This window comes from Antechinus flavipes, chromosome 1 (assembly GCF_016432865.1).
Source record: "Antechinus flavipes isolate AdamAnt ecotype Samford, QLD, Australia chromosome 1, AdamAnt_v2, whole genome shotgun sequence".
Classification (NCBI taxonomy): Eukaryota; Metazoa; Chordata; class Mammalia; order Dasyuromorphia; family Dasyuridae; genus Antechinus; species Antechinus flavipes.
In genome coordinates this window covers 578,460,991-578,474,747 of record NC_067398.1, presented here as the reverse complement: position 1 = coordinate 578,474,747, position 13,757 = coordinate 578,460,991, and the positions used below count along the sequence as shown (strand labels likewise).

Below are 13,757 nucleotides of genomic sequence, written 5' to 3'. Positions count from 1 at the left end.
ACCCATATAAATTTATGCTAAATAGGTCAGAAAAATTAATTGATTTTCTCTATCAATGCTCAGTAACCTAAAAAAAGGAGAGCAAAAAGTAGATGAGAAGCAGCTAACAAAGTAAATACACTTGAAAGTCAGGAAAATGAAATTTCTAGGATTATTGTATCACAATAATAATATAGGAAGATATATATGATAGTCACATATCATACTTTGATCAAAAAGTTGAAACTTAAAAAAAATACTTTGATGAGCCACATATTACAGTTATTTTAATCTACAATTTTTTTCTTAGATTTTAGCATTGGCGAAATATTTAAATGGAGTATGACTAAACCTGTTTTTCTTTTGAATTTATTATTATTATGACTATTACAAAGAGTGTTTTTTAAATCTAAGGGAATTTTTTCATTTTTTTAATTGGGCAAGATCACATTTCATCAATATCTATTGTTACCATGTAGCTACAGAAGCAAGTTTACTCTGAATTGCCCTTCCCTCTGAGATAACTTTCTATTTAAGGCCAGAAAAAGATTTCACTTAGGAAATACCCTAATTTCAAAAAACAGAATCCTCTCAAAATCATTAAATAGTAAACAACTTTTAACTCCTGATGCAATTAAATTTGCTTCATTAGGTGGTTCAGCACAATACATTCTATATATTCCAATCAAGAGACAAAAAACACAGTATTTACCTGTGGCAACTTGTTTACAGATTAATAACCATTGACTTTCAATGATGCCAGACACTTTGTCTTCTAATCGTATTGATTCATTTGCCATTTCTCCCGTGCCCCAACTCCCTAATGACATTTCCATTTCCCATATTCAAGCTTTCACACAAGATTGTCATTCAAATGACTATTTCATTAGGAAATGAAGCATTTCCTAATTTCTCAAATTGGTAGGCTCTTTACCCCAATCCAGATTAATATGTCAACATGCTAGGATGTGCCACATACTGCACTAGAGATAAAAGTATAAAAAATTAAAACAGTCCCTTTTCTGCATGTTAAATAGATCAGATAAAAATATATATTGATACGAGTATGTGCAATTCTTCTTGAACAGAATGTAAAGTTTTTTTTTGTAGTAAAGAACTGTTTTTGATTTATTTCTGTTTAGTAATTTAACACTAAAAGTGCCTTCCTCTAAGACTATTTCTATTTACATTATATATATTTTGTAAGCACAGTTTTCTGCATGTTCTCTCCCCCATTTTTATGGGAGCTACTTGAGGGAAGTGACCACATTTTTGCCTCTTAATACACTTCTACTTAGCACAGTGACTGACATATTGTATATGCTGGTTAACTGACTGATATGCTTTTTAAATTGAGATGTAAGATGAAGGAATCAGTCTAAAATCTAAACTACCTCTCCATATTCTATGAAAGATCACTAACAATTAGCAACTGGTTTTAGAGACGAGGATTTTTAATTTACAATACAGAGATGAGATTCCAGGGGTCTGTGATCTTAGATCAACTTAATTTTAAAAAATTTTTTCTACTTGTGACCCCTTTTCATCTCAGAAATTTTTACATAACTTCAAACAGATGCGTATATAAAATAGGTATGCAAATTAAACATTTACTAATAATAAATCTTAATTTTATGACTCCCACATTCAGTTATATGACCCCACATGGAGTCACAACTGACAGTTTAAGAAGCTTTGCCTTAGCTGAGAAAAATAAAATTACATTTTTATCTTCAGTAGCCTTGAACTGAAATTAAGCTTTTCCTTCAGTACTGAATATAAATAACAAGAAAAGTTAAAAAAAACTTTTTTTCCATAGCATTTCTCAATTGCTTATTTCTAAATAAGGTTTTCCCCTAGACATTGTAAAACCATAGTTAGTAGATATTTTTGATGCTCATTTATAAAAGACCTTGAAGGATCCCCTCAAAATGATAGTTCATTTAGATTAGATGTTTTTCCTAACAAACAACTTACCTGATGATTTAATACCATATGAACTCCATGAGTCTGAATAGCACTGGAAAATTCTCCCAAAAATTCCAATATGTCCTCAATAGTGGCAGCATAAGGAAGTCCTCTTAAACGTATGCAGTCTCTGACATTGGTGGGGGTCACAAATTGTTGAGGTAGTACAGGAATGATAGGGGGAGTTGGGAGTGGAATGAGAGGTGTAGAAGAAAACCGATTCAGCACCTGCATGTGAAGCAAAACAAATAGCCTGTGAGAGAAAAGAATTATTTCTTTTATTGAGAAAAACCACCATGGAGCTTTTCTTTCTCCCCAAGTAGCTGTATTATATGAATTTCCACTGCAATTCAACTCAACTCTGACTTAGGTTGTGTTCTTTCTAGATCTGTCTACTTAGGCCATATGTCGCTCATTGATACCATCTTAAGATACACACATACACACACATATATATACATATATACACACACACACACATACACACATATATATATATATATATATAGAGAGAGAGAGAGAGAGAAAGAGAGAGAGAGAGAGAGAGAGAGAGAGAGAGATTATGATTCTCATATATGATACAGCTCTTATTTCCAAATTTTTATAGTAGCTGTAAACTAGGCCAAAATAGTTATTGCCTCTAGGAATCCTTCAAAAATCCTGTATGAAGCCTTTTCTACCCTACCTCCATTTCAAAACTACTTTGCATTGAGATCTCACCTTTGGGAAAAAAAATCTGGGGAAGCTGGAAAACAGTTTGGCGGAAACTAGGCTTAGACAAAATCTCGTATACACCAAGATAAAGTCAAAATGGGTACATGATTTGGACATAAAGGTTGACATCATAAGCACATTAGGGGAGACTAGAAAATTTTACATGTCAGATCTATGGATAAGGGAAGAGTATTTGACTAAACAAGAGATAAAGACGATAATAGGAAATAAAGTGGATAATTCTGATTACAAACAAAATCAATGCAGCCATAGTTGGAAAAAAAAACGTTAGTCAGTTTCTCTGATATAGATCTTGTTTCTCAAATATGTAGGGAACTGAGCCAAGTTTACAAAACAAAAGTCATTCTCCAACAGATAAATGGTTTATTTAAGAGATATGAAAAGATAAGTTTCAGGAGAAGAAATCAAAGTTAATAATCACATGGAAAAATCCCCTACATTACTATTAATTAGAGAAAATCTGAGGTACCACTGTTCATACCTATCAGATTGACTAACATGACAAAAAAGGAAAATAACTTCTAGAGAGGGAGGTAGAAAAAATAGGTACTCGAATGTAGTATAAATTGAGTTGTGAACTGCTGAAATCATTCTGGTGAATTAACTGGAACAATGCCCAAAGGACTATCAAACTCTGCATCCCTCTAATTCACTATTACCACTACAGGCTCTATATCCCAAAGAGATCAAAAAGAGAAAAAAACTTAAATGTACAAAGTTATTTACAGCAGCTCTTTTGTGGTGGAAAAGAATCAGAAATTGGAAATAGCTGAACAAGTTACAATATATGACTATGATAGAATATCATTGTTATTGCAATAATTATCATAAAGATTTCAGAAAAATCTGTAGCACTTCCACAAATAGATGCAAAGTAAAGAACAGGTGAATATTGTATATAATAACAGCAATATTTTAATGATGATGAAATGCAAAAATTTTAGCTAATGTGATCAATAAAATTTCAAAGGACCCTATAATGAAAGATGCAATTTACTGCTAGAGGGAAATCTAATGAACTCTGAATGCAGATTGAAATATACTTTTTTCATTTTATGTTTCTTGCTTTTTATTTAATTTTTTGTGCAATATGGCTAAACAAACGAATTCACATGCATAACAGATATCATATTGCTTGCTTTCTCAATTGATGGAGGAAGACCAGGAAGGATGGAAAGAGTTTGGAAGTCAAAAAAATATTTAAATGAATGTTAAAAATTAATTAGAGAACTTACTTTTAATTCATCTCTTTATGGTCTGCATATTCATTTATATATGTACACATGAACACATACATATCACATGTCTCCACATTAGAATGTAAGTTCTTTGAAAACAGGAATTGTTCCACTCATATTTATAACAAAGGCTTTTAGCATGGTATCTAAATATATTATAAATGCTTACTAATTTATATCTATGAACTTCATCTTAAGTTAAAACACTGGAAATTACATAGCATCTAATATGATATATTAAAGATAAGTTTTTACAGACTCAAACTAGTAAATTGATAACCATTATTTTTACTCTCAAAGAATACATTAAAGGTTTAAAAACTTTAAAAAATTTGACTGCCTATCCCCCCAACAAAAAAATAAAGTGGATATCCTAATAAAAAAGCCCTGAGTAAACAAGATCTCTAACCTAATGAGAGAGAGAAGCACCACATCTTAGAAAGGGAACAAATTCCATAGATCAGATAGATAATGATCATGACATTCTAAAGCATGGAAGTCAGCACACTGATCAATTTAAATCTTTATATTCAACACTCATTATGAAGAGAGAAATAGAAAGGGTTTCCTTTCTTAAAAGTTAATTTAAGATGGTAGAACAGTAGGACCCCAATTTCTATTTATTCTGATTGATGAAGATACTTGAGAATGTAGTAGGAAATATAAGATGACTCTAGTAGGAACACAGTGCAAAATTGCTACATGTATTATTATTTTTTTAATTAAAAGGATACTTCTGCTTGTCCACACAAAATTATTTCAAACTTAGGAAGGCACCTCAGTTTTCTCTCCCCATGTTTCATACCCCATAAGGTCAAGATAATCATGGCAACCACTAAATTCCTCCCCCCATGTTTCATACCACAGAAGGTCAAGATAACCATGGCAAGTCATAACTAATCACTTGTAGAGTCTTGTCAATTAGCAGTCTCTAATTCCTTAAATTCTGAGTACAACAGAGATAGTTGTGTTTATTTGATTTGCTGGGAAAAAAGAGCCAAAGGACCTCCCATCTACATTGCCCTATCCTCACTCAACCTGTAAGGTTGCCTCCTGAACACACAGAGAAATTTGAAGAATTACTTCTATTTTTCCACTGCTGTCTTTTATAGAGGGTCACAGTCAGTGGGGAAACTCTGGGTGAGGTATAAGACCCTTCAGCCTGGAGCAGCCCAGACCTGCTAACAATGTCTGGTTCGGCTCCCCACCTCCCGCTAAGGGCTCTTGGCCTTCCTGAGAAGTCAGGTGGCAGTGGCAACCTGTGTTGAGATTGAGGCAGAGTGATACCAGGTGGAAGAATGATACCAGCTAGCAAACTACCTACAATAGCAAGTTGTTTATGTGGTCCCATGCACACAGTGTTGTTTTTGTTATATTATAAGAAGGGGAAAGCCCTTGAAATAAACAGACTCCATTTTTCCACAATCCTGGGAGTCCCACCTCATCACTTTTCCACTAGGAAGGTATAACTTAATCACTCCAGTGTGGGGGCTTTAGAAAGCAATGGTATAGTTTGTCACCCCAACTTGAGGGCTCTAGAAAGAGGATTCAATATTTTAATCACTTCCAACTTGGGGACTCTTTCAAAAAGCATACTGTGCTTCAACCAAATAGATGTTTGAAAGATGTTTTAGGTTTCCTTAGCCCACAGAAGACTCAAGACCAGGGGTCCTCAAACTTTTAAAATAAGGGGCCAGATCACTGTCCCTCAGACTGTTGGAGGGCCAGACTATAGTAAAAACAAAAACTTTGTTTTGTGGGCCTTTAAATAAAGAAATTTCATAGCCCTGGGTCAGAGGGATAAACATCCTCAGCTGCTGGATCTGCATTAAGTTTGAGGACCCCTGCTCAAGACTCTTAAATTTTCTATCTGTTCAGTTGCATAAAACAACCCAACTTTGGAATACTATTGTATTTAAATTGACTGTGTAGTGATTAGAAGAGGGAGTTTTAAAAGAGAGATCTGTTCCTAGCATTTCATATATATGTATGTATGTTTACATATACATGTGTATAGGCACATGTTTAAATGTATGTTTATGTGTACTTTATGCATTTTAAGTGAGCTAGCTATAAACATCTATCATCCAAAAAAAAAATTATGATTTAAAACCCAATGTGAATTGGGATTCAGAATTTGTTCACTTAATAGTTTAAATAATGCCCTTAGGCATTTGAATACTCTGGGTACTTTAAATTTATCTGACCTTAACTAAGATTTATATAACAACATATGCTAGACACTGTGCTAAGCAATCGACAAATAGTAGCTTATTCGATCCTCTCAACAGGTGCTGATATTATTCCTATTTTACAGATTAAGAAACTGAAGCAAACAGAATTTTAAGAGATTTTCCCAGCATCACACAGACATATAACTGTTTGAAATCAGTTTTAATTCAGGTCTTCTTGACTCCAGGCCTAGCAACTTATCCACTGCTGCCCACCTCCCATCACAAAAGCTATTTTATATGATTCCTTTAATAAAGGGGACCTATGCATATAAGCAATTCCATCTTTGTCATGTTTTCTATAGGGGACTGAAGAATTCCAAAGCAGATATGTCACCCATGACAACAGTAAACTTATATTCCATACCAGTGGTTCTCAATCTGTGAAAATCATTAAGTTTTGGCAAAGAGTCTAAATGAATATAATATGCCCATCAACATATTAAATAAAGCTATTTTATGAAGAATGTTTTCTTAAAATTATGTTTTCTTAATGTTTTCTTTAAAAAATTAGTGCAATTAATTAATTTAAAAAAAAATTTTTTTTTGGCTAAAGCAATTGGGGTTAAGGGACATGCCTAGTTAACTTTAAATTGTCAAAGTGGTATCCAGGTGGTATTGTTTTTGTTTTAAGTAATAGCTTTTTATTTTCAAAATACATGCAAAGATAGTTTTCTATATTCACCCTTGCAAAACCTTGCATTACAAGTTTTTCTCCTCCCTTCCCTCCTCCCTGATCCTAAACAGCAATCAATCAAATATATGTTAAACATGAGCAATTCTTTTAGATATATTATATTCATTCAGACTCTTTGTCATAACTTAATGATAAATGTGAAGGTATGTAGAGTGAATTAATAGCTTTTTGTTATCATATATTTTCTCCATCAGGAGAGATAACAGTATAAAGGCCTCAGGATCAGGAAGAACTTTGTTCTTCCTGCCTCACTTCAGATATATGATAAGTGATCCTGGGCAAATCACAAACTCTTTAAAAGACATTTGGGTGGGGGCAGCTAGATGATGCTGACCTCACTCTTACCACTTCCTACCTGTGTGACCCTGGGCAGGTCACTTAACCCCAATTGCCTCAGCAAAAAAAAAAAAAAAAAAAAAAAGATAGTAGGGTATCACAGTAGATAGAATTATGGGCTTGAAGTTTGGAATGTCCAAGTTCAAAGGCACACTCAGACACTTACTAGCTGATTATCATGGTTTCAGACAGCATATAGCAGACAAGGCTGCCAGTGTACTCAACTAATACTTAATTGTCTGTAATTGGATAATCTATTAGACAGTTTTTAGTTGTGATCAAATCACTGATATGAAGAAGCAATATGCTTTTCTTTTTCTTAGATATAAGAATCACAATTTCAATCCAGCACCAATATAGGTTACAGGACATACTGAACTGGGACATAATGTGTATGTCTGTTTCCTAAAAAGATATTCCCTTTTCTTCCTTTCTAATCTACCTTGAGTTCTTTTAAAACAACCATATAAATAAAACCAGAATTATATGATTAGCCAGCTGAAATTAGTAAGCAACATCTGATTATAACATAAAAATGACAGCTGAATAATTAGATACATTGATCCTACAATATCTTCTCAATCTTAACTCAAGGCAAAGGCATAAAGGACAGCAATTTCCAGTAAAGGTAATCTATCATAAGGGAAGGAATGTAGTATATGTAGTCTGGTTAAGCTCTCTAATGTCAGAATTTTCATTGCTTGTCAAAATACTATACTAAGGCTCAGCAACTTTCCAATAATACTGCTATGACTATAGAGGAATGAGAACAGTTTTATTTGGCTTTAACTATGTGACCCTGAAGAAGCTATTTAACTGTTTGCCTCAGTTGCCTCATCTGTAAAATGAGCCAAGGGAAATGTCAAACTAATTCAGTACCTTTTCCAAGAAAATGCCAAATGAAGTCGCAGTGAATTCCTACACGACTGAACAACAAAAATTTTACTTATATTTACTAAGATTTGAGAAGAGGTTCAAATTCAGGTCATCATTATTCAAGGTCCAGATTTTTAGTCACCATGCCATCATCCTTTCTTAGAGATTATCTAGCCCAAATTTCTCATCTTATAGCTGAACAAACTGAAGATCAAAACAAGGAAGGGAATTACTTGGCCAACATAACTACTAAATGACCAAACTAGGATTTTAGCCCATTTTGCCTATTCCAACTCTACCACTCTCCTATCATACAAACAAATCTCCACTACAGTTGGTGTCAAAGCTTTTTAATTTCTAAAGATCTAAAATATATTCACTTTAGGATCTAAGTAATCATCTGTCATCTATCTTCTTGTAATGGGTGGGAAATCTGGAATGTTTGTAATTTAAGCTATTAGAATAAACATTTCAAATTATTTTGTTTCACCAGGATTTATTTATAATTGGAGATTTCCATTTCCTAACATGCAGCCATTTCCAATTTTCCATTACTGTCATAAGAACTACAAAAAGCATGGTGAACTACTAAAGTCTCTCATCACAGGTAAATTACAAGAAAACAAAAAAGGGAAGAAATCACATATAAAGAGATCTTTATGTAGTAGAAAGGTAAGGGAATTATAATAAGAGATTTCTTCCAAAATTTTTTTCTTATGCACAACACACTTTGCTAAAAATAATAAATGTATTAAAGTCATAATCTCTGCTGTAAAGGGCGCATTACTTTGAAAAATAAAGAAAAATGAACATTGTTTCAAATATTCTTATTAAGATAAAAAGCCAACAATGCTACATAGTAAACACTTAAGTATTTCACATGATATGGTGGGCCATATCAACAAAGACTTGTGTAATAGTGAGACAAAAGATATTATCCAGGAGATAGAGGACCAGAAGATCAAGTGGGTTGGGCACAAGCAAGTGCAAGAGATGACCACCAGCTAGTTTTCAGATGATACTCAGGAACCATCAAAAGTTCTAGCAGAAGGATTCCAGCACATTTAGTGTATTGTCGCTGAGAGATAAAAACTGCAATCTTTACCACTAGATGTAGCCTCAACATTTAGATCACAAAACCTCAAGTTTAGTGTGAGGGATGTAGACTGAGAAATCATCATAACTACTTACACAGGAGAAAAGGATGACAGATGGACAGTCTGAATATTTTTCTAGGATTCACAAACTATTAAAAAGACCCAAAAGAAGGTTTCTATCATCTTGGGTAAATGTTCAGTTGAGGATCACAATTATAAAGGTATAAAGCTATAAAGGACAGCTCTAAACTACCTAGCTTTAAGAAAGCGATGCACAGCAATTGAGGAATGACTGATTATGATGGAATATGACTGTCCTATGTGACAGAGCTTTTTAAACTGTGGGTTAAGATCCCCTATGGAGTCGCAAAACAAAGCAGTGGTTGTAAAATTATGATTTATTATCAGTAAATATTTGGTTTCTGTAACTATTTTATGTACTTAAAAACCTGGGGTCTTGTAAAAAAAAAATTGGGTGAATAATGGTCACAAGTTAAAAAAAAAAAAGTTTAAGAAACTCTATTAAAAGAAATAATGAGCTCAATGATTCTAAAAAAACATGGAAAGACTAGAATGAAATATTGAAGAGCAAAATGAATAGAACCAAGAAAACACTGTATATGGTAACAGCAATATTGTTTCAAGAATGACTTTGAGGGATATAAACAATTTTCAAAGAAATTGAAACTATTTCTAGTCATATGAAAATGTGCTCCAAAGCACTACTGATCAGAGAAATGCAAATTAAGACAACTCTGAGATACTACTGTATACCTCTCAGATTGGCTAAGATGACAGGAAAAGCTAATGCGGAATGTTGGTGGGGATTTGGGAAAACTGGGACACTGATACATTGTTGGTGGAATTGTGAACAGATCCAACCATTCTGGAGAGCAATTTGGAATTATGCTCAAAAAGTTATCAAACTGTGCATACCCTTTGACCCAGCAGTGCTTCTCTTGGGCTTATATCCCAAAAAGATCTTAAAGAAGGGAAAGGGACCTGTATGTGCACTAATGTTTGTGTCAGCCCTGTTAGTGGCCGGAAATTGGAAACTGAGTGGATGCCCATCAAATGGAGAATGGCTGAATAAATTGTGGTATATGAATGTTATGGAATATTTTTGTTCTGTAAGAAATGACCAGCAAGAGGATTTCAGAGAGGCCTGGAGAGACTTATGTGAACTAATCCTAAGTGAAATGAGCAGAACCAGGGATCATTATACACAGCAACAATAATACCAATGATCAATTTTGATGGACATGGCTCTCTTCAACAATGAGATGATTCAAACCAGTTCCAATTATTCAGCAATGAAGAGAGCCATCTACATTCAGAGAGAGAACATGGGAACTGAGTGTGGAGCACAACATAGCATTTTCACTCTTTCTGTTATTGTTTGCTTCCATCTTTGTTTTCCCTCTCAAGTTGTTTTTTTCCTTTCTAGATCTAACTTTTCTTGTACAGCAAGATAACTCTATAAATATGTAAACATATATTGGATTTAACATATATTATAACATATTTAATATGTATTGGACTACCTGCCATCTAGGGGAGGGGGTGGGAGGAAGGAGGGGGAAATTTGGAACAGAAGGTTTTGCAAGGGTCAATGTTGAAAAAATTACCCATGCATATGTTTTGTAAATAAAAAGCTATTAAAAAAAAAAAAAACCCAACCTTGAAATTCTAAAAATAAAATGAGAGATTAAAAAAAAAGAGGAAAAAAAAAAAGGATGACATTGAGGTTTCACCTTTTTTGTTGCTGTTTGTTTGCCTGGTTTTTTTTCCCCTCTCATCTTTTCCCTTTTACCTTTTGATCTGATGGAAAATGCCATCACATCCAGAGAAAGAACTCTGAAGACTGAATGAAGATTGAACTTACTATTTTTACTCCCTCCCCACCCCTTGTGGTTTTCCCCTTTGATTTTTCTTCCGTAACATGACAAATGTGGAAATTTTAAATGACTGTACATGTATGATCTCTGTCAGAATGCTTGCTGTCTTGGGGAGAAAGGAGGAAAGGAAAGAAGGAAGGAAAAAATTGGACTCAACATCTTACAAAAGTGAATATTGAAAACTATTTTTACATGTAATTGGAAAAATTAAAGTACTATTAAGTGGGGGGAAGAGAATGAAAAGAGAAAAAAATGACTTTAAGCAAGTTATTTTGATTATTATAAGTACTTAAATGAACTATAAACGACATAAGAAGGGTGTTATCTGCATCCAGAGAAAAAACTGATACATGTATAAAACAATTTTACACACACACACACATATTTGTATCATGGCTATTCACTCGGGAAAAGTGGAAGGAGAGAGGAAAGAAAAAAAGTACAAATATATATAAAACAATTTTCTAAATATATACCTATTTGTATCTAATGGTAGACATTTCTAGGACAAAGTAGAAGGAGGAGGAAAGGAAGGATAAAGTGGAAGAAAAAGAAATTTACATGATAATTTTGTTACATATTTGAAAAGAATATCAAGTTGTACAGTTTTACATACAATCATCTTTTTTATTGCTACTATGTTAAGGAAATACTTGTTTCACTCCATAAATTAAAAATATATATATATATATTAAATTTTTATTCTTAAAAAAAAAAAGTGAATACAATAGCCAATCTTTGGAGATGCATTGTATGCAGACTGGTTATGTATGTGTGTCCTTTCTCCTCAGTCAACTGTAAACTCCCTGATGGCAGAAAATGCCATTAAAAAAAAATTCTGGACGCCTAGAGCCTAGTACAATGCCTTCCTCAGATAAGATACTATTGTATATTTAAATAAGTTCTATAATTCTCTAAGTGAAAAGGCTTAGGTTTTACATCTAGATTTATCCTTTGGGTTTCAACGGACTTTGGGAGAATGACCAACTCTTACATTACACTTCAAGAAGTATTAAAGTAATTAATAGTTTTTTTTCACTCACCTGCTGAACTTCAGCTGCAGTGCTCCTGAAGAGTTCAATGTATCTTTTACCCAGCAAGTCTTTGTGTTTCCTCAGTGCATTCTGTGCATATTCCTCACAAGCAAATAGGACAAAAGCATCCCCAGTTGGCCTACCATCAGGATACGTGACAAATAGGATGCCTTCCTTCCCCCCTGTGATAGGGCAATGCTGTCCAAAGAAAGCCAATACTTCTTCTGCTGTGGCAGTGAAAGGAAGTCCTCGCATGCGGACAATGACCTGATTCTCTTTGGACAAGAACTGGGCTACTTCGTTGGAAGTACCTAGAGACCAATGCACAGAGGGGAAAAAAAAAAAAAGAAAAAAAAAAAGAAAAAATTCACAAAACTGAAGAAAAATTTCAAACACCTAAAATCCACACATATTTCCAAACTTTTTGCTGGATCTTCTTCAAACAATATCCTAGGATTTTAACTTTCTGCTTCCTCTCTAAAAAATTCTCTCTCTCATTCTTTCTCCCAGGATTTCTTTATTCACCACCAGTAAAAACCCATCAATTCAGGAATATGGTCTTCAGGAAAACCTGCTAGAATCAATCACTTTCTATTTGACTCTCCTCTTTAAGAGAAATACCTGCTAGAAACAACTCTTCCTAACTGTCCAGCCTTGATATTCAAGTCAATTCATATATCAAAGATCTGCAAAGGCCCTCAAAAGTCATTTACTGCAATCCCCTCATTTTAAAGAGAGAATGATTCAAGACCTAAGGAGCTAAGGTCACTTTCCCAAGAACAGATCCTTCTAGAACAACATATCATACCAGGAAGTGTCAGTAAGGATTAAAGATATTAAAATGATAATAAATTATCTTCTTTGTCATATACTTAAAGAGTGAAGTTTATAGAATCTGGGGGCCTATAGATACATAAAATAAGATCATGGTCCCATATCTTATGAATAATGAAAAACATAAATCCTAGTCCCAACCTATCCTCCTCTCGTGGGAAATTATGGAAATATTTTTCTTTTATAATACATCAAATTATTATAGGGGAACCCAACTCTAGCTCACAGCAAGCTGTCTGAATGCATCTATGATGAAAGTACTTAAGGATCTTCCTTTGAAACCCAGCAGTTCTAAGACATCTCCCCAAGGGATCTAAAACATAGCAGAAACCTTTTAGATGTATCTCAGAGTCTTTGCCCTCATAATCTATGCCAACTCAAACCTGGAAGTATATTAGATTCAATTCTCCAAATTTCTTAGCACTCTAAAAAATAAAAGCAAGAAATCTTGGAAGAATAGAGAAGTCTCAGCATTTTGCAGTTATCATAGTGCTTTTAAGCTTTTAAAGCTAGATTACCAACAAGAGAGTAGGGTGATAGTGGTTCTATCCCTTGCTCACTAAGGAAATAATGGAAAGAATATGTTTCATTTCATCCATCACTGTTCTATCTCTCATTCAGTAACTTTACATCATTTAAATTAAGGGTTGATACTAAATAGATTAGAACAATTACAAATTGTTGTGTTGTTATGTGAGCTCTCATTTTTTCATTTGTTTCTCAGTCCCTTTTCAACTTTGGATTTATGATCTGAGGATCATTTGTCTGATTCTAAGGTTTTGTTTTAACCCTTATAAGTGAAGACTTGTAGGTAAACTTCTAATTCTATTTGAT

The 13,757-nt window shown here is 33.7% G+C and overlaps 1 protein-coding gene across 3 annotated transcripts in view; it reads right to left on the bottom strand.

Moving 5' to 3' along the window:
- The window catches only part of ESRP1 (epithelial splicing regulatory protein 1), a 100,545-nt gene that overhangs the window by 50,680 nt on the left and 36,108 nt on the right, over positions 1–13,757 (bottom strand). For all 3 annotated transcript variants that reach the window (XM_051970869.1, XM_051970871.1, XM_051970870.1), the window contains exons 10-11: positions 12,099–12,400; positions 1,957–2,175 (exon numbers count right to left, since the gene is read on the bottom strand). In XM_051970869.1, coding sequence (XP_051826829.1) covers positions 1,957–2,175; positions 12,099–12,400 — 521 coding nt within the window. The remainder of the gene's footprint in view (positions 1–1,956; positions 2,176–12,098; positions 12,401–13,757) is intronic.